General features: G+C 41.3%; 1 protein-coding gene across 6 annotated transcripts in view; it reads right to left on the reverse strand.

Moving 5' to 3' along the window:
* Positions 1-20,715, reverse strand: part of PIP5K1A (phosphatidylinositol-4-phosphate 5-kinase type 1 alpha) — a 38,745-nt gene that overhangs the window by 6,402 nt on the left and 11,628 nt on the right. For 4 of the 6 annotated variants that reach the window (XR_013557375.2, XR_013557376.2, XR_013557374.2 and 1 more), the window contains exons 2-8: positions 11,449-11,480; positions 9,276-9,356; positions 7,425-7,555; positions 6,865-6,982; positions 6,500-6,652; positions 5,479-5,778; positions 1,109-1,314 (exon numbers count right to left, since the gene is read on the reverse strand). Coding sequence is in view for 2 of the 6 variants with exons in the window: in XM_060622662.3 (XP_060478645.1) it covers positions 1,109-1,314; positions 5,479-5,778; positions 6,500-6,652; positions 6,865-6,982; positions 7,425-7,555; positions 9,276-9,356; positions 11,449-11,480 (1,021 nt within the window). In the remaining 4 variants the exon portion in view is untranslated. Of the gene's footprint in view, positions 1-1,108; positions 1,315-5,478; positions 5,779-6,499; positions 6,653-6,864; positions 6,983-7,424; positions 7,556-9,275; positions 9,357-11,448; positions 11,481-18,965; positions 19,005-20,715 lie in introns of all 6 variants that reach the window. The other 2 variants (XR_009607196.3, XM_060622661.3) reach the window with 1 other exon arrangement.

Consider the following 20,715-nt stretch of genomic DNA (forward strand, 5'->3'; position numbering starts at 1 on the left):
CCCCAAGAACCACTCTGGAGTACGTATTACAACCTCTTTGCCTCCAAGTTTCACTCACCTGCCCCCTCCGACCCTAATTCCACCAAAGAGAATCTAATATCACCTCTACTCAGCCATGTTGGAAACGTTCCGATAACTGAACTTCCTCAGTACTTTCATATTTTAATTCACGCCCACTAGGACACTCTTCTTGAGAGTCATGGTATCCTTTACCGTGACTTAAAACTGAAACTATGGGGCGCCTGGGTGGCGCAGTCGGTTAAGCGTCCGACTTCAGCCAGGTCACGATCTCGCGGTCCGTGAGTTCGAGCCCCGCGTCAGGCTCTGGGCTGATGGCTCGGAGCCTGGAGCCTGTTTCCGATTCTGTGTCTCCCTCTCTCTCTGCCCCTCCCCCGTTCATGCTCTGTCTCTCTTGGTCCCAAAAAAAAAAAAAAACAAAAAAAAAAAACGTTGAAAAAAAAAAACTGAAACTACCTACAAGACATTTATACTTCGCGGTAAATATGCTTCCCTGATAGATCCACCGTGGTAAGAAGGACATCTTCCATAAAGCTGCCTATAACAAATTGCTTTTGGTGAAGTTTTATTTTATTTTATTTTTTTTTTCAACGTTTTTTATTTATTTTTGGGACAGAGAGAGACAGAGCATGAATGGGGGAGGGGCAGAGAGAGAGGGAGACACAGAATCGGAAACAGGCTCCAGGCTCCGAGCCATCAGCCCAGAGCCTGATGCGGGGCTCGAACTCACAGACCGCGAGATCGTGACCTGGCTGAAGTCGGACGCTTAACCGACTGCGCCACCCAGGCGCCCCGATGAAGTTTTAATATAATAGGCAGATGTGTCTAAGACCCTGAGTAGATTCTTTTCAAAAAGTCTTTTAATTTCAAATAGTTCTCTTTCTCAGATGTGCTATAAATCCCCAATTTAAGACTTCTTCCTTTCTTTTTATATTCTTAAGAAAGTTCATTCTATAGTTCTATAAATACTAATACTGTCAACTTAACTCCTGAATCAGGGTTACTCTTATTCCAGAAGCTGGGTCCCCTCCTCAAGAAAAACCTACAGTGAGTCTATGTTCTCCTTTCCGGTGTCCCTGAGCCCACTCACTGGTCATCAGTCTCCATGGTGCCACCTCGCCGAGCCTCGCCCTGGATAGATTCCATAGCTGTAGAATAGAGAGCCTTTTGGGGGGCTGGTCTGCGAGTATCAACTGAATACTGTGTTTCATTGCCTAAGGGCTCTCGTTGGGCATGATCTATGTTATGGATTGACATCAAGAGGCTATAGTCCATTATCTTGAAGCTCTGCAGCACCTAAGTGGAAAGAAAACAAAAACAAAAACCATGATCTGAGCCTTGGGAGGTAAGAGAACTCTTTTTCAGGACCTCACAGCTTTCCTGATTCAATTCTTTTTTTGTTTTTTAAAGACATATTTTTTAAACATTTAATTTTTTTAAATTTATTTATTTTGGGAAGAGACAGAGTGTGAGCAGGGGAGGGGCAGAGAGACAGAGACAGAGACAGATAGACAGAATCTGAAGCAGGCTCCAGGCTCAGAGTTGTCAGCACAGAGCCTGACATGGGGCTCGAACCCACGAACTGAGATCATAACCTGAGCTGAAGCCTGACACTTAACTGACTGAGCCACCCAGGCACCCCAATGTTTATTTATTTGAGAGAGAGAGAGAGGAACGGAGAGAGAAGTGAGAGAATCCAAGCAGACTCCACATCATCAGCATGGAACCCGATGTGGGGTGTGGGGCTTGATCCCATGAACCATGAGATAATGACCTGAGCCAAAATCAAGACTCGGACTCTCAACCGACCAAGCCACCCAGGTGCCCTTCAATTATCTTTTTTTTTTTTAATGTTTATTGGTGGGGGGTGGGGGGAGCAAAGAGAGGAAGAAAGAGAATCTCAAGCAGGCTCTGTGCCGACACAAGGCTCGAACTCACAAACCGTGAGGTAAATGACCTGAGCAGAAACCAAGAGTCAGATGCTTAACCAATTGAGCCACCAAGGTGCCCCTTGACAGTAAACCTCCAGGGTTAACTACATAGGCTTATCCTTTGCTCCTCCTAGTCCCTGAAGAAGAACACATTAACCTCCTCTGGTCACCATTTACATCCCCTCAGCTTTCTTCCTTTTGAGTAAATATATATTAGACCACTGCCTAGCCCACAAGACGCTCTTTGTTCTTTCCTTGTATCTCTTTATTATTATTATTGAGCATTATTTTCTCAAGGGAACAAGGAATACATACTTGAATTGTAAAGAATCCACAAGGAAAGTCTGGTAAAGTACACTTCGTGATAGAACAGATCTGCTGCAGGACCTTATATGCCCAGCTTCAATTCAGTTCAGTATTTAGCGAAGCCCTAACATCTGTATGAGCTGTGCCTGCTTATTGGGGTACAAAGATACTTGAGAGGTTCTGTCCTCAAGGATATTATAATTTAGGAAAGAAAACTACAAAAATAAATGCAATACAGTCTACTATGTGCAACAACAAAACTGCTTACATGACTAGTGTAGAAGTCAAGAAGTGATACATAAATAAGCTTATGAAGGATAAATTGGAAAATAAGTCCAAATAAAGGCCTAGAGACATGAAACAAACAGCATGTTACATCCTGTGAGATGTAATTTGGTACTGCTAAAACAGAAAATGCAAAAAAATGGTGTGGCAGATTACAGAGGTTGATAGGGGCAAAACAATAACAGGCCTGATGTGTCATATTAAGGAGCCTCGATTGTGGGGTGCCTGGGTGGCTCAGTCGGTTAAGGGTCCAACTTTGGCTCAGGTCATGATCTTACAGCTTGTGGGTTCAGGCCCCATGTCAGGCTCTGTGCTGACAGCTCAGAGTCTGGTGCCTGCTTTGGTGCCTCTCTCTACCTCTCCCCTATTCATGCTTGTGGTCTCTCAAAAATAAATAAACATTAAAAAAAAAATTTTTTTTTAATAAAAAACAAGGAGCTTGAATTGTATCCCACAGTTCTCAACCCTCCTTCCATCCCAGAACAGCGTGTGAAAGGGTGTACTCCCACCAGTTCCAGTGGCCCACTTTGGTGATGCAGCTCAACCAAGGGTGTTTTGGTAGGTTGGTGGAGGAAGGGATGAAGAGAGCATAGGAGTGATTCTTTTTTGTTGTTGTCATTGTTGGAGAAAGAGGGGGGTGGGCAAAGTGAGTGAGTGAGAGAGACAGTGAGTGAGTGAGAGAGACAGAGAGAGAGACAGAGAACTTCAAGCAGGTTCCACACCCAGAGTGGAGCCCAACACAGGGCTCGATCTCACAACCTGAGATCATGACCTGAGCTGAAATCAAGAGTTGGATGCTTAACCAACTGACCCACCCAGGCACCCCAGGAGTGATTCTTATTAAAGTTTGAAACCAACTCTCTGCTCCATTGTATCTAGTCCTTTCAACCAAAGGACTCAAACTAACATATAGGCATTGCCCTGTAAATAGATGCAGAGTAAGCAAAGAACAAGGATGGACAATGTTACGGAGTAGAGAAAGATCCTACAGTAACAGCTGAGGAAAAAAAAAATCAGTAGGAAAAAGTGTCACGAAAAACAAAAAAAAGGTATGTTAAGAAAGTGGAAATAGTCAACTGTCAAGCTGCAGAAAATTCAAGGAAAGACTCTGAAGTAGTCTCAGGGCACTTGGGTGGCTCAGTCGGTTAAGCACCTGACTTTTTTTTTTTTTTTAAAGCTTACATTTTTAAATTTTTTAAAATGTTTTTATTTATTTTTGAGACAGAGAGAGACAGAGCATAAGCAGGGGAGGGGCAGAGAGAGAGGGAGACACAGAATCCGAAGCAGGCTCCAGGCTCTGAGCTATCAGCACAGAGCCCAATGCGGGGCTTGAACTCACAGACCGTGAGATCATGACCTGAGCTGAAGTCAGACACTTAACCGACTTGAGCCAGGCGCCCCAGCACCTGACTCTTGATGTCAGCTCAGGTTATGATCTCAGAGTTCAGGAGCTCAAGTCCTGCTTTGGGCTCTGCATGGACAGCGGGGAGCCTGCTTGGGATGGTCTCTCAAAATAAACATTAAAAAAAAAAAAAAGTAGTTGTCTCTATTTGGCATCCCAGGTCGTCACTGGGGAGAACAGTTCATTTGAAGAGAGAGCAAAAGCCAGGACAGTGGGTTGAGGCAAGAATAGGTGAAGATAAATGAAAAGGAAAAAATAGAAACATCATTAGATAGACACACTGAAAAAGGACCCTCCTAACCTTAAGATAAAAGAGAGAAAAGTTTGTACGTAGAAAGAAAACAGTTGGTAGAGGCGGAAGCCAGGGGAGGGAAAGGAAGGAAGTTGTGAAGCAGGATCCTAAGGAAATAGTCCTGCAAAAGGGACTGACCCGGACTAAGACACCAAGTTGGGCAGAAAGGAGATTAAGGATGGGTGACTGCAGACATATTTATAAATTGGAGATGGGGGCAGGACAAAGGGATGGTATGGAACAGAAGAGCAAGGTAGTCTGTTGAGAAACAAGGCTGGGGGATAAAAGTTAGAAAATGGTTTGGAGACAGTCCCAATCATGTGACATCTGTGCTGAAAGGAACAGGAAGTGGACTGGTGGACAATATTGAGGCTGGACAGCATCAACCTATAGAGATGCCAGTAGACACAGGTGTGTGATTTCCTTCAGCAGCACACAGCTTCCAAGATATAAATGTGGATTTGGTAGGCAGGACCAAGATCTGAGGAATGATGCTAATATGCAAATAAGAATACAGGATTATGAGGCCTAGGAGAGGTAGAGAAGAAAATGAAGCCAGGTGTGGGGAGGATAAACAGAATGTAAAAATGTAAAGGCTCAGCAATGACCTAATGTAAAAGTTATTTTATTTCAATTTTTTAATTAATTTTTTAAAATGTTTTTTAATGTTTATCTTTGAGAGAGAGAGGGCGGGGGAGGAGCAGAAAGAGAGAGAGATACAGAATCTGAAACAGATTCCAAGCTCTGAGCTGTCAGCACAGAGCTCGATGCAGGGCTTGAACTCATGAAACAGGAGATTATGACCTGAGCTGAAATCAAAAGTCAGTCACTTAACTGACTGAACCACCCAGGTACCCTGTAATTAATACATTTATATAAAACAATTTTTTTTTAATGTTTATTTTTGAGAGAGAGAGAAACAGAGACAGAGTGTGAGCGGGGGAGGGGCAGGCACAGAGGGAGACACAGAATCCAAAGCAGGTTCCAAGCTCTGAGCTGTCAGCACAGAGCTCACTGCGGGGCTTGAACTCTCGAACTGTGAGATCATGACCTGAGCCAAAGTCGGATGCTTAACTGACTGACCCACCCAGGCTCCCCTGTAAAAGTTATTTTAAATGAAGTCTGGGACATATAGAGCTAAGGAACTGAGTCCCATCTCGTACAGATTTGATGGGAGAATAATAACCTGTTTAAGTGACTGAAATTTTTGGTATCTGAGAGTAAAGGAAATATGACAAACTCACCAAACAGTCACGCTGTAAGGTCTTACATAGAGCATTGTACATATCAGCATCCAAAAAAAGACCATCTGGAATGTCTTGTAAGAAGTCCAGGTCTTTAAAGGTGGGTAGAGGCTTCTCTCGCTCTTTTTGGGAAGCCCGCCGTTTGTAGGTTGAGCCCTTGAGGTCATATTTGATGTGCATCTTGACTGACCGTGGTAAGAGATTGTTCATCACCACAATTCGAATGTTCTTACCACCTGCCTGCACACAGTACAGTCCATAGAATTTAGGCAGCAAAGTGCGAGGGTTCTGGTTGAGGTTCTGTGGGCATGAAAGTAAAAAGAAGTAAGACAACAAGTCAGCTGATTTTCAGTGAAACTCAAGGGCAAAAAGTTGCCACCCATCTTTCTTTGTCTGCTACATGGGGTTCAGGTCCAATCTGTCTGCCCATAAGGCCACATCATATTTGCTTACAATTTTCCAACACATCTATCTCAGTGATCCGATTACCATCAAGCTGAGCCACAGACCCTCCAATCCAGTAATCAGTCAGCATACTCAATGTATGATGGACATATTCTTTCAAAGAGGTTCAAGAGAAGATCGTATTGAAAAAGTCTTAACTCTAAGCCCTTGGTATAGCATATTCTTGTGGGTGTGATGTGAAGCAAAACTAACTTCTCCAGAAGCTCCAAGGGCAGTCAATCAGAGTAAGATGGAATAGAGTACTATCAAGGGAAGTAACCCTCATTCTCCTGGTGTAGGAGGTAGACTAAGAACAGAAAACAAAATTATCACTGAATATCACCTTTGGGTAGGACGGTCTAAGCCAAATAACATTTAAAATATGACAGATAAAACCCTTTTGGCCCCAGAGAGGCAAGAGAGATGGGCCCAAAAGCCCCAAAATGAATTACGTCTTTAAGACAGAAGTGCTGACATCATGTTGCCCTGCTGACAAGAACCACCCCACCCCCCAACCCCCACCTTGCTCAAGAGTGGAGTGGGCAGCACAGGTGGCCAAGTGCTCTTCTTTTCTCACCATGTAGTATCCTGGAAGCAGCTTCTGCAGAAACTCCGCCTCTTTATGCTGGACCGTTTTAATGATGAATTCATCGTCACTGGACACATAGAAGAGGGAACCACTGGCCCCAGAGCTGCAGAGTTCAATCAGTGGCTCACTGCAGAGGGAGTACTAGGGCCCAGAAAGAAGAGAGCAAGAGGTTCAGAAATACCAGGGCTTGTCCAACCAGAAATTAAGTACAGATGCAATTCTAAAGTACAGAAATTAAGTACAGATGCTATTCTAAAGAAAGACTAGAAAAGCAAGACTGTGGAGAGAGGGTTTTCCTTTGGGAGGATCCCTCTGGTACTGGAGTCATAGGGTCCTGAGATCCAGAAGCTTACCAAGTAATCATCAGGCCGGATACCAAATAACTCCCGAAAGTAACGGAAGGCAACAGGTGCATAGGTTTTGAAGCGAAAGTCATTGTAGTGATGAGCAGGAGTCAAGTTGCTCCCTTCACTGTAGGGTTAAATAGAAGAACTTATAATTTACCAGTCCCTGTCAACCAAGGAGTCTACCCTAGACAGACACTCAGTCACCCAGAGGCAGGTCAGTACATCCCTTCTGAGAGAACCAGAGGTATTAAAAGAGGCAGTTACTTAACGGGACATTGGCACAATATGGGGATTAAGACACGGGCATAGAGAATCACACTGCCTCTTACCTAGTGCACTAAATTGCTTTTACGGCTCACTCCACAGGCCAGAGGCTCATGGAAGTACTCAAAAAACAGCATCTGCTCTCCAAATTCTCCAGTCCCACATCACCCCAACTAAGATCAAGTTAAGGACTGGACAGTGGGCACATGCCTATGTTAGACCTGAACCCCTAAAACTGCCCTCAGGTTGATATGAAAAAGCCACACTTCCCAGGAAATTCCCATGAACATTAACCTCTGTACCTGGGAAAGAAGATACTCTCCACCACATAGAAGTCTTGCATGAGGACATCACGCTCTGGTTTGGTGCTCAGGCTTCCCACAGTGTGAGTAATGCCTAACTGGATGGCACCTTTCAAGGCAGATGAGGTTGTCTGAGAAACAGAAGAGAAATGAGAGGAAAGATTCTAGTATTAAATCTGATCAGAACAATAAAAACTCTGGAGGGAAGAGCCAGAAGCACTCCAAAGGCAAATGCCCTTCTAATACTTCAGACTAAGCTGGGGCAATCCAGTTCCTCCAACCTCTTGCTTAACTCGGCAGTTAAGCCTGGTAAAGACTGGCAGGGTACAAAGATACACAGTAGCAATGGCAGACTGTCTGAGTCAGCCTCAGCTAGGCAAGGTGTTCCTGCCTATCCATATCTACATTTGGAAGATAACGTCCTGAGACAACAATCTTATATCTCACTCCAAAGGTTCCTGCCCCCAGAGTACCTGGGGCTTCTCCAAACATTTTATTCATGGAATATAGAATGTAACTAAAATTAACTGATATTTTGATTGACTACCTGGCTACAAAAGGCCTTTTAAGTCCTTTTAAGGCAGAGCCTGATTGGTGTCCCAAGGACAACAGAGTGGCACAAAATAGTTCCTAAGTGAAAAAAGCCTGAAAGACTCAAATTATTTCCGCGGGAAGTATTTAGATTTAAAATGATCACCCTATGGTCAAGAGCCCCACTCTTACAATCCTATAGGAAATTATCAGATCATCTAGATCTGTGCTGCCCAATACACCAGCCATGCATGGCTATTTGTCAACTTAAAATCAAAATAAACTAAAAATTCACCTTTTCAGTCTTATCAGCCACATTCAAGTATGACCAGTGGCTACTACTGGATAACACAGATTATAGCACATTTCAATCACTATGAAGTTCTACTGGACAGTTTTGCTCTAAATGATTTCCCTCATCCCCAATCCCCATCAAGTATTAAATTACTGGTACTTCTATTTAGTCCTCATTAAGCATTAAAATTAAAACTAAATAAAATTAAAACTAGAGGCTGGCTCAGGCGGTAGAGCATGTCTCTTGATTTTGGTGTCATGAGTTTGAGTCCCACATCAGGGGTGGAGATTGCTTAAAAAAATTTTTTTTATAACTAGATTTTTAAGTGTGTGCCTCTCCAATTAGACTAGAAACTCATCTTTTTGTCTCAATGTTCAGCACATAAACAGAGCTCGATATATATCTGTGGAATTGACACTGGGCCTTGGGCCCATTCCCAGGGAGGGCCAGGTGCCCGACAGACTTCAGTCCACCTCTATTACTTGGGACAGTGCAATAAAGGCAGAGAACACATGTAAGAAAAATCTACATGGGCCAGAAACAGGACTCCAAGAAATCATCACACCCCATATTAAACAAAGTATAGATGCTCAATGGAAGGTTGAACACTGTCCCTTGGGAAGCCTGAGAATCTCCAGAGTAGTCCAGAACTGCAAGTAAACTCTAAAGTCCAAGTTGTATGATAGTTCTTGCACAAAGGCTTAGGATATCAAGGAATGAGACAAAATGTGGAGAATATCATCAAGGGGACAGAATTATCCCTTCCTGGAGTAAGATGAAAGGGTTCCACCCAGACATACCTTTTTTTTTTTTTTAAATGTTTATTAACTTCTGACAGAGACAGAGAGACAGAGCATGAGTGGGGGAGAGGCAGAGAGAGAGAGAGAGAGAGAGAGAGAGAGAGAGAGAGAGAGAGAGAGACACAGAATCCGAAACAGGCTCCAAACTCACAGACCGCAAGATCATGACCCAAGACAAAGTCGGATGCTCAACCAACTGAGCCACCCAGGTGCCTCCAGACATACCTTTTTATATGTCGTCTCTCCTGAGGAATCAACACCTCGGTGGCCTATTTTCTTCATAGGCATGCCAGAGGCATATGGCACCTGGAAAAAGAAGAGTCAAAATTAGCACACAATCCCCATGCCATACACCATACAGCTACTGTGATGGTACATTAAAACAAACCGAAACACTCAACCTACCCTTTCTAGAAGAACATTTTATAAAGTCTTCACAAGATTCATTCCGTGCAAATACACAGCTCTAGTGTTGCTTCCCAATGAATTAACTGGCTAAAAGAACACAGAAAATTCCTAGGCACAAATATTTCACTTTTTTTGAGAGAGAGAGAGAGAATGCAGGCTGGAGGAGATGGAAAAGGGGGGACAGAGAGAGAGAATCTTAGGCAGCCTCCACGCTCAGCACAGAGCCTGATGTGGGGCTCGATCCCATGATTCTAGGATCATGACCCGAGTTGAAATCGGAGTTGGACTCAGCTGCCTGAGCCACCTAGGTGCCCCACATGCTTCACCTTTGATCCTCAGAAAGATGACATTTAAAAAATGAGTACCAGGGTGCCTGGGTGGCTCAGTTGGCTAAGTGTCTAACTCTTGGTTTCTGCTCAGGTCATGATCTCATGGTTTGTGAGTTTGAGTCCCTTATCGGGCTGCGCTTGCTTGGGATTCTCTCCCCCCCACTCCCACCTCCCCTACTAGCACTCACTCACCTATGCTCTCTCTCTCAAAAATAAATTAAAAAAAAAAAATGAGTATCATTAAGGAAAAGCAGAAACAAGAGAACTACGAAATAGCTGCTCCAGGAAAAAGAACAAACCTCAGTTCACAGAAGCAGATAGGTTAAAAGTAGTTCCACAGACCTTCTTTTTTTCACCAACCTCCTTTCAGAAATTACTAACTCTCTAACCTTCAACCCGACCTGAACACTATTTGCCCAAAGTGAATTCACCAGTAACAATGATCTAGCCACGTGCAAATGAAAGTACTGCTAGTTGAGGCACTAAAAAGCTGAGGCAATAAGAGGACTCCTGAGACAGGGGCCTCAGGGCCATGAAGAGATTCCTGTGAATGAGCTTTGGCTTTGTTTTCCACCCACATGACAGCCCCTGAAATGAGGAAGGAGTAACACAGTACAGCAGCTGAGCCTAGAAGGCAATTCCCCACATCAAGATGAAGCACAAGACACAAAGGTATTCTTCATGAAGTCAATACTCCTTAAGTTAACAAGCCAGAGGCAAAAAAGCCCAGTGTAAATAGGGTATGATGATCTTAGGGCCTGATATTCAAGTTTTACTGTTCTTGCTGAGGCCCTTAGTGTCAGAAAACCTTCAGTAAAGAATCTCAAAGATCTTGAAAGAGGTTCTCAAGAGAAAAATCTAAAATCACAGGCCAAAGGGGGTCTGCATTCTGAAGCCCTGTCATAAAACCGAGGAGAGAGGCAAGAAGTAAGAAGAGATTCAGGAAATAATGAATAGAAAGAAAGTTAAGCAAATGGAAGATATTCTGCACAGAAAAGAAAAATTTGGGCAATTAACAGCATCTGTATGGTTAAAAGTTGTTCTTTAAATTCACTGAAGCTATGTAACCAGAAGGCAGTAACAGCAAAAACCAGAGAGTGAGCTTTAGTGCCAGACTGTGCAGGTTTTAACCCCAGCCTTATTGATCCCACTTGTTGTGTGACCTTGGGCAAGTTACAGAACCTCTAATCCTCACTCTTCTTATCTGTAACACATGGATAACAATGGTACTTAGTTCACAGCGGTGTTTACAGGACTAATTAAGAATAAAGGGCACTTAGGTAAATTATTTACTCTCTGGTACACTGTATTTGATACATTAAAAAAAAAAAAAAAAAAGATAGGGGCGCCTGGGTGGCTCAGTTGGTTAAGCTCAGCTCAGATTCTATGTCTCCTTCTCTCTCTGCCCCTCCCCCACTCATGCTCTATATCTCTCTCAAAAATAAGCACTAAAAAAAAATTTTTGTAATCATCAATGTGAGCTATTAATACCTACAATAAACTGCAACAAAGGTAGTTGTATAATTTCTAGCTTACCAAAGACATGTAAGAATCTAGTCTAGCTTCCAAGATCCGAGGGTTAAAAATAAAGATGTTATAAACAGGTATCCTTCTATCCCAGAATTAAAGCTTTAGAAACATGATATCAATATAAAACTCACCTCAGATGCCATGGGTCTCTTGATTCCAGATGCTGTTAAAAGAATAAACAAAACACAATTACAAGTGTGTACACACACACTAGTACCCACAATCTCTATCAAGCACACTGAAACAATCGGGGTTTGCGTCAAACTAAACCCATGAGCCCCTGCCTCTTGCTCTGATACTAGATCCTTTTGGGAAGGGGTTTTAAATATTCATTCCTCTTCTTCCTCCATACTCACAGAACCCTTATGCATATTCCATTCTTGTTCTAGTCCCTTTTCTTACTCAGGTGATATTTTTTCTGGAAAATATATCTGTTCTTGATACATTTAACCATCAGTCAAGAGGGTCTCATTTGATACCAGGGCTGAAAGAGAACAGGTATAAGAGATACCTAAAGACCCACTGGAGAGTCTAGGGCTTGATAATTTTTCCTTTAGTGGTAAAAGGGTAAGAACTTTTAGAGCCTATCTATGGTGCTTTATTCCTAATTAATTATTTCAGAAAAAAAGGTAAAGAGTTGATCTATGGAAATGAGGCAGCTAAAGACGAGAAAATGCAATGTCAAAATAATGAAGATTCTGCATCTCTACCTCCTCACCTTGATTTCTGCTGTAAACCCAACAGGAATTTGTTGGCATTTACTTACTAAAGTGAGTTTTACTTACCAAATATTTAATCAATGCAGATGTGTAAGACAAGTGTGTGGTTCAATCTTGTATTATGACTTTTATTCACTTAAGTTTAGGAAAGATTGTAAGAATATATTTAGCTAAAGTGACTAAAAGAACCTATCTGTAGAAAACCTACCCTGAAAGGTTAAATCAATTCTCAAGGGTCTGTCATCCCCATAACTTTCATCCATGATCATACTGGAGACACATGAACACTCAGAGACAGACTGTCCTCCCCTTCATATTGGAGAATATTGATCTATACCTTCAAAGACTACTGATATATCACTTCAATCTAATTCTAACGAATTCAAAGGGAATAAAGATTAGCCATATTAAAGAAAATTAAAAAGAGACTGATGGGATGGATCTTCAATAATGTAAGTTAATACTTGAGTAGGAAGACCCCGGTTCCACTATATGTATAAGGATTAATGGTGAGGCAACAGACACATGGGATTAAGGGCAATAAGGTAAAGCTCTAATTATGACTGTTTAAGACAACTGATCAAGGGCCCTGAGAATTTCAGAATACAGCTGGGCTCAGAGGCAAGGTTGTGATAATTAGCCCTTAGTTGTACAGAGGCCACAGACCAAGTATTTCTGTTACCAATAAACAGAGCAGTAAAATTTCCTTCCCGATAGTGAGTGAGTCAGGGTGGCAAAAAATGGGGAACAGATAGTTTTCACTCCTCTTCCCAAAAACGGAGGCAATGAAAATGTCACCTAGCTGTTAGGAAGACATGCTACATAAAATGACCCAGAAAACTGAAAAACCAGTAGAGCCCAATAATCTATACCCTTTAGAGATGCTTCATCTTCAATCATCAACTTACTTGGGTAAAAGACTAGGTAAATTAGTAATGGAATCCTAAACTAAGCTTCCAAGGAACAATAAGCCAGGATGATTCAGATTTAGGATTAAAACTGCTACTGACCTACAATAAAGTGTCCACCACCAACAAAAAAAAGTCTAACCTTTTATATCTTATAACCTTTTAGCCAAGAGTCAACATGCTGAGCTATTTAAAAATCAGAAGACCTGGGTTCAAATCTCTTTTAAATCAGGAAAATTGTTCTCTATACTTAACTAAAAAAGAACCTATATTAGAAGGCTTATGTAAAGATTAGATAAGCTAAATCAAATAGACTATAAAGTGCTATACAAATATGTTCTTTCTGCATGATTTCTTTGTTGTTGTTGTTTATACTTGACACACACACACACACACACACACAGAGGCAGTGAGACAGTGGGGGAGGGGCAGAGAGAGCCGGAGACAGAATCTGAAGCAGGCTCCAAGCTCTGAGCTGTCAGCAGTGAGCCCCACACAGGGCTCGAACTCACGAGCCATGAGATGATGACCTGAGCCGAAGTTGGACGCCTGACTGAGCTACTACCCAGGCACCCCGATTTCTTTTTTTCTTAATGTTTATTTTTGAGAGAGAGCGCACTTGTGAATGAGCGGGGGAGGAGCAGAAAGGGAGACAAAGGATCTGAAGCGGGCTCTGCACTGACAGCAGAGAGCCCGATGCAGGGCTCAAACTCACAAACTGTGAGATCATGACCTGAGCTGAGGTCAGACGCTTAACCGACTGAGCCACCCAGGCGCCCCAACTCTGTGATTTCTAAAGCAAGAGCAAAGTTGGGCCCGTAGCAAGGTTTAATGTTCAATTACCTAGGCCTTCATGAAATTTTAATCAGCATCTCAAATTACTTGGCTCCTCCCAACGCGCCCCCCCCTCCCCAACCCTCCTGCAAGTGCGTACATGCAACTATGGAATCAGTGATTCTCAATGAGAAAATCAGTAGGCTTTCAGTTAAGAAGACGAACACTGATTCTGCACTCCTTGGTCAATGCTTGGCCTATCCCTTCCTTTTTTATCCCAGAGGAAGAGGTTTGGAAGCGATCTGGCAGAACCAAGAAAAGCCAACATCCAGCCCTAGTCTGACAGTATTTCCTCCTCTGTAGAGAAGTAGTCACTGGACAAAGTTAAACAATGCAGATAAAAAGGCAGATTAAGTGATTTCAAGGCACAGAGTTAGGTATATGGCTTTCTTACTCCCTGAAAAGTTCTATTTTGCTAGTTTTATCCCACAAAAATTGTAGCTCTACAGCTGCTACACTCTTGCAAAAGTACCCAGAACCAGGATGGGAGGAGTTCACTTAGCAGAATTTTGGTGCCAATGGCTTAGCTATCAGCAAGCGCAAAACTGGGATTAATCCCAAGGACACTATAGCTGAAGCAGTTAGAACAATATTGGGATCTAAATAGTAACAATCAGACCAAGTAATATTCTCTTCAAAGAGAACATGGACCTAAGATTTACTCTATTCCTTGCTTGAAGTTCTGCCCCTGTGGCACAGACCGGAGCTCGAATCTAACAAAAATGAACAATGGAAGGGAAGAAAAAAATATCTAGAGAATTTTACCAGTGTTGCTGTTAACACCCAGGTTGGTCTACAAACCTAATAAAGAACAGAGTGACATTTCAAGGAACCAGATACCACCTGCTAAGGCTTGACCACTTGGTCCAAAGCTCTGTCAATAAGAAACTGTCTACTAGAGAAGTCCATGAGACCGAAGAGTCAACAGCATTGTACCTGTTCACCTCATAATCAAACTTTCTCTTCTGTAAGTACAGAAGGAGGAGGAAGAGGAGCTGAGGGAACTGAAGGAGAAGTTGGGGGGTTGGGGGGAGACCAACTCAGCATGGCAACACCGGGCTTGGTAATGCCAGCCAGCCAATGTTTAAGGGAAATGAGATTCATCCCTATGGATAAGACTAGAATATGGTTTAGCAGAAAGTTTGTTTTCTAGCATCTTTGTGAAAAATTCTCTCTGATAAAGATATGTTATTATCTTATAATCCATATCCATGATCTATATATATCATTCTCTTTTTGGGTAGGGAAACAGTATAGGGCAGAGCTCCAATGTTAAAATTTACTTTACTCAGGGAAAAACTTTTCTCCTGAGAAACTGGGGGCCTGCCTCTCCCATCTAAGCCAAAACTCTCAAGGATTATTAAAATGCCTACATATTGGGGTGCCTGGCTGGCTTAGTCAGTGAAGCATGCAACTCCTGATCTCAGGGTGATGAGCTTGAGCCCCACATTGAGTGTGGAGATTATTTTTAAAATACATAAATTTTGAAAAAGCCTACATCATCAGTCCACACCATGAAACGTGGCATGTGCTACAAGAAAGGACAGCACATTACCCAGGGGGGGCAGATATGGAGGCTGACAGCTTAGCTATAAAGAAGGTCCTAGAGGGGCACCTGGGTGGCTCAATCGGTTAAGTATCTGACTTCAGCTCAGGTCATGATCTCACGGTTTGTGAGTTCGAGCCCTGTGTTGGGCTCTGTGCTGACAGCTCAGAGCCTGGAGGCTGCTTCTGATTCTGTGTCTCCCTCTCTCTCTGCTCCTCCCTCACTTGCACTCTGTCTCTGTCTCTCAAAAATAAACATACATTTAAAAAAAAATTAAAAAAAAAAAAAGGTCCTGGACCCACCTCTCGCCAGCTCAATTTTAACACCTCCCAACACCAGTTCAATGTTGAATTATTTCTGCTCCCCCACCTCATTTATTTAAAAACTATTAATTGATCATCTGTTACATGTCAGGAACGATGCCAGGCACTATGGACAGAGTTTTATGTTCCTGACCTAGAGGAGCTCACAAATTTTTCTTTTTTTTTCTGCTATCACTTGGGCAGATCCTCCTAGTTTTCCTTAATGCTGACTGCAAGACTCAACGGAAATGCTGTTACTTTTTTAGAAAGTATTTCTTTCCACTGGCAAAATGTTTATTTGTATAGCACTTTGAAAGCTTACAAACGTATCTCATTTGACCCTTAAAACAGTACTACAGGCTTTGGGAACCATTTAAATTAAGGACTTAAGAGACATATCCACCAAGTATAATGTATGAAACTTGTCTGGATGCTGATCAGATAAGTAGTAAACTAAAAAGATTTCTGGGACAGGAACCTTGAGAGGAGAAATAAATAACGACTACTAATTTTGTAGATGTGACAATACTACTATGGTTATGTCATAACTCCCTCCCTCCTTTTCCCCCTAAAATACAGTCCCGATCTGTAGGAATAACATTATGAAGTATTTATGCTGAAATCACATGAAGACTGGGATTGCTTTAAAATATTCTAAGGGGTGGAGGTAGGGAAATGGGAGAATAGATGCAACCAACTTGCAAAATATTGCTGCTGAAGCTAGATGATGGGCACAGGAGGTTCTTTATAGTTTTCGTTCTACTTTGCGTATGGCTTAAAAATTTTATAATTAAAAGTTTAGGGAAAAAATACCACAGAAGGAAACAAGTCTGGATAATCAACTTCGTCTGAGCTGGCTTCTTTCTGAGAGGTTTCTCTGGTAAAAAGTAAGCACCCAGATGAAGTTCTGAAGTAAAATTCTTTATATATTGCACTAAATTCCCAAGTCATGTCCATAGTCTGTTTCCTTCATGACTATGGGACTCCTTCTCATTAACAGGCCCTGGACCAAGAAACATTCTAAACAACTAATGTTGCAGCACTGAAAGCAAGAAATGAAGCCTTGACAAAAAGGCTGCATCAGAAAAAAATTAATCGTTCAAATAACTTATTTTTGAGCGGGACAATAGATGATATAGAAACAACCATGGCAATATCGAACCCTAGTTACTCTGCAGAAAGAAGAAAATGGAAAAGACCTAGAGATGCAAGGGTGTACTCACTTTGGGAATTTTAAAAAATTCTAACAACACAAGCTCAGTCTGGCTAAAATCTACAGATGGGTTTTTTGTTTGTTTGTTTGTTTGTTTGAGAGAGAGAGAGAGAGAGAGAGAGACCCCAGGATATGGGGAGGGGCAGAGACAGAGGGAGAGAGATAATCTCAAGCAGGCTCCACACCCAGTGCAGAGCCCGACCCGTGCGGGGCTCCCACAACCGGGAAAGTCAGATGTTTGACTGAGCCACCCAGGCGCCCCTGAAATCTATAGCTATTGATGAAAGTTGATTTTTAAACAAAAGTTGAAAACTCAGCTCCTTCAGTCATAAACAAAGCTACTTGCCCGTTGTCAAGCTAACAAATCAATAACCATTTATATTATGAAAAAAGTAATTCCAAAAGGGCCTTTGAGAATTTTAGTCTAATCTTCTTTTTTAAGTAAAAGCAAAAGCATTAAGGGATGTGCTCAAAAATCAGAAAGCAAAGGTAGTGACAGAGCCAGAACACGAATTCACATTCCTAATCCCCAATTCAACTCTCTTCTAAGAGAGTTTTGTTTTCAATTTCCTGGCCACCTAGTGTCTAGAGAGCCCAAGCAAGCACCAAGGGAACTAGAATACTCTACTAAACTAAATTAATCTCAGAACTTCTAAAAGACAATATGAACACAATTTTCTTCCCCTGAGACCTTGCATTTCTTCGAGACAAGGAAATCTTTTTTTCATTTTCACTGATAAGAGTCCTTCTCCTTCAGTCCTCCTCCTCTCCATCTTAAATTAACAATAATGACAATTCTGTCCCTCTGGTAACAGTCATCAATGTTACTAGCAAGAAGAGTAGGAAAATACCTTTTGCTTCTTTTAGTGAAGTTATATTTGTTCTGGACCAAATAATGCCTGTATTCTAGAGCAGTAGAAACCTCTTTCAAGTCTAATATTTGCAAGAGCAGTTTTACAGACGTTAAGGTCCTCACTAGTAATAGAAAAGTACCTTTTTGTCTCTGTAATAAAACATCAATAACTTGGAGACAAAAAAAGAACTCCATCTCAGATTAGAGTTTTCTTTTTGGTGTGTGTGGGACCATGACTGGCTCTGATTAAAAGCATAAGGCTTTTAGGATTATTGAATTTTCAGTGGACAAAAAGAAGGCATCTGATAGACAAACTCTTTGTGTTTGTTTTGTTTTAGGGATCTTGGAACTGAATGCATAATCGTTACCAATCCTTGGCACGTTAACTTCTAAGATACTTTCTGAAAGAATGAAAGAATCAATAACTCCACATCTTATGCACAGAAGAGCTCAGAATTTTGTTGTTTTTCTAGGAGAGCTAAGGTCAGAAGGGGAAGTTGTCTTCTGTACTACTTTCTCCTTCACCAAGGATTCCTGGTTCAGTCAGTAACCATTCAACAATAAATAGTTAATCTGGTTTAAAATCACATTAGTTCACACACAGACTTTCAGATTAGTCAGGGGAGCAATAGCAGCACAGTGGGTAGAAATGTGGGCTCTGAAATCAGAACACCTGAGGTTTGAATACCTGATCCATCACTAACTAGGCAAGCTTGCACAAGTTAGTGAAAACTCTCTAGGCCTTGGTTACCTCATGTATAAAATAAGCAAATAATAACATGTTCCTCATATGGCTGTTAAGAGAATTAAATCACGTATAGCATTTAACATATGATAAATGCTCTATAAATAACTAGTAACTATTATCTGCATGTGAATTAGGAAACCTATCTACAGGATGGGAAGGGTCAGAGAAATGAAAAATGCAGTAGAAAGGGAAAAGAAGAAGAGTTTGGACTAATTTAATGAAACAAAAGGAAAGGAAGTTATGTGAAGATTTTGAGGGAGACAAAAGGTAGTTGACTGATTTGTATCATACTGTGGAACTGTAAGAAAAGAACTTTCTGTGTTAAGATAGCATCTTTTTTGGGAAGGGCAGAGAGAAATGGGAGCTAGTATCAAATAATGCTTGCAAGACACCCACAGCCTTCCCAGAAGAAGGCCATGTAGTGACCACTACACAAAGTCTGTCACTGTTATGGGGAAAAGACGCTGGCTGCTAGTTACTGCGAGGAGCTCATGCTTCTTCAGCACAGATACACATCAGATCTACCTCTCTTACGGCTGACCCCACAGCACAGAAAGTTGAAACCTAAATGAGGAAAAACAGAAAGTTATCACTTACTTCGAGGGTTCTACTTGCTTACAGCAGAATAAGCATATTAAAAAACCAAAAACAAAACCCCTCTAAAGTTTAAAATTGTGAACAGGGCTTACTTAACCCGATCCCCAGCACCATACTTGAAATGTACAATTTTTTTGCAGTTCTGAGTAAACGTCCAAAAAACAAGAGAAGCTCTGGCAGAAAATTCCAAGAGTGGTCACAAAATTTGTAACCCAAATCATTTCACTCTGGAGTGGTTTCATATTGACAAGAAAATTTCAGGTGCAAAGCTCATCTGTATACAGGCATCTACCCTTTAAAAAAAAATGTGGGGCGCCTGGGTGGCGCAGTCGGTTAAGCGACCGACTTCAGCCAGGTCACGATCTCGCGGTCCGTGAGTTCGAGCCCCGCGTCAGGCTCTGGGCTGATGGCTCGGAGCCTGGAGCCTGTTTCCGATTCTGTGTCTCCCTCTCTCTCTGCCCCTCCCCCGTTCATGCTCTGTCTCTCTCTGTCCCAAAAATAAATAAAAAACGTTGAAAAAAAAAATTAAAAAATAAATAAATAAATAAATAAAAATAAATTAAAAAAAAATGTATGTACATTTTATTTGAGGGTCTTCCATTCTTGAAGGATAATCTGGTCATGCCTAGCAAAAAGTCTTAAAAACATATATATACAATTTGACCTAGAAGTGAGAATTTATCCTAAAGAAATAGCCAAGTGGATAAAGACGTATATACAAAGATATTTACTGCAGCATTGTATGTAATAACTATTATTGGATAGATACTGTAATTAGAAAAAAATCTAAACAAAAGGAGATTGGTGATATAAATCATGTCATGAATAGAATATATAAACTATTATTCTTATGTATATTTAAGAATAGGATATGAAAAAAGTTAAAAAAATTATATAGTACAATACTTTTGTCAAACACTTATCTATAAATTCACATGTATTTACATACAATGAAAAGATCCAAAATTAGGTTGATTTTGTAATTTTAAATATTAATTTTCCCTTATCTATGTAAAATTTCTGGAAAAAATAATTACATAGATAATTTCATAATTAAAGAAAAGAGATACACAGGGATGGCTTTACTACTCCATTTTCCCTAGTAAACCACTACAAGATAGTCCCACACATACAGACCAATATCACTCCCTCCTCACACATTATCTCAAGCTCATTATAATCATAGTGAGCGGCTGCAGAGATACACTAGAAGAAAAATGTGAAAAGAGAATGTCCAGAATGCACACAATCCCAAGCTACAAATAAGCATGACTCCTCTACACTCACTCTCTGCCACAAATCACTTTGAGATGTTTGTACAACCTGAAACATTCATCAGCACATATAAGAGGCTCTCTCTGAAGAGGTTTATCTTTCATGTCCTCCAGAATATCAGTATTTTCCTATAAAACGGGTACTTAATTTCAGCGCATCTCCTGGATACCAGGCCCTGAAAAATATAAAAGATCTACCCTCCAAATTATGAAAATAAGCTGGGAAATCTTTAATGTTACTAAAATAATTTCAAAACAGCTGAACCAGTCAAGTGCTAAAGTGGAAACAATCCAATCAAGTTTGCTAAAATACAACACTGAATCATCACACCACGTCACAGAGTACTTTTCGGAGAACTCTGGACCAGTCTTAAGGAAGCACTCCATTTTGGTCCTCAGCCCCA

Source organism: Panthera onca, chromosome C1, assembly GCF_046562875.1.
Source record: "Panthera onca isolate mPanOnc1 chromosome C1, mPanOnc1 haplotype 2, whole genome shotgun sequence".
NCBI lineage: Eukaryota > Metazoa > Chordata > Mammalia > Carnivora > Felidae > Panthera > Panthera onca.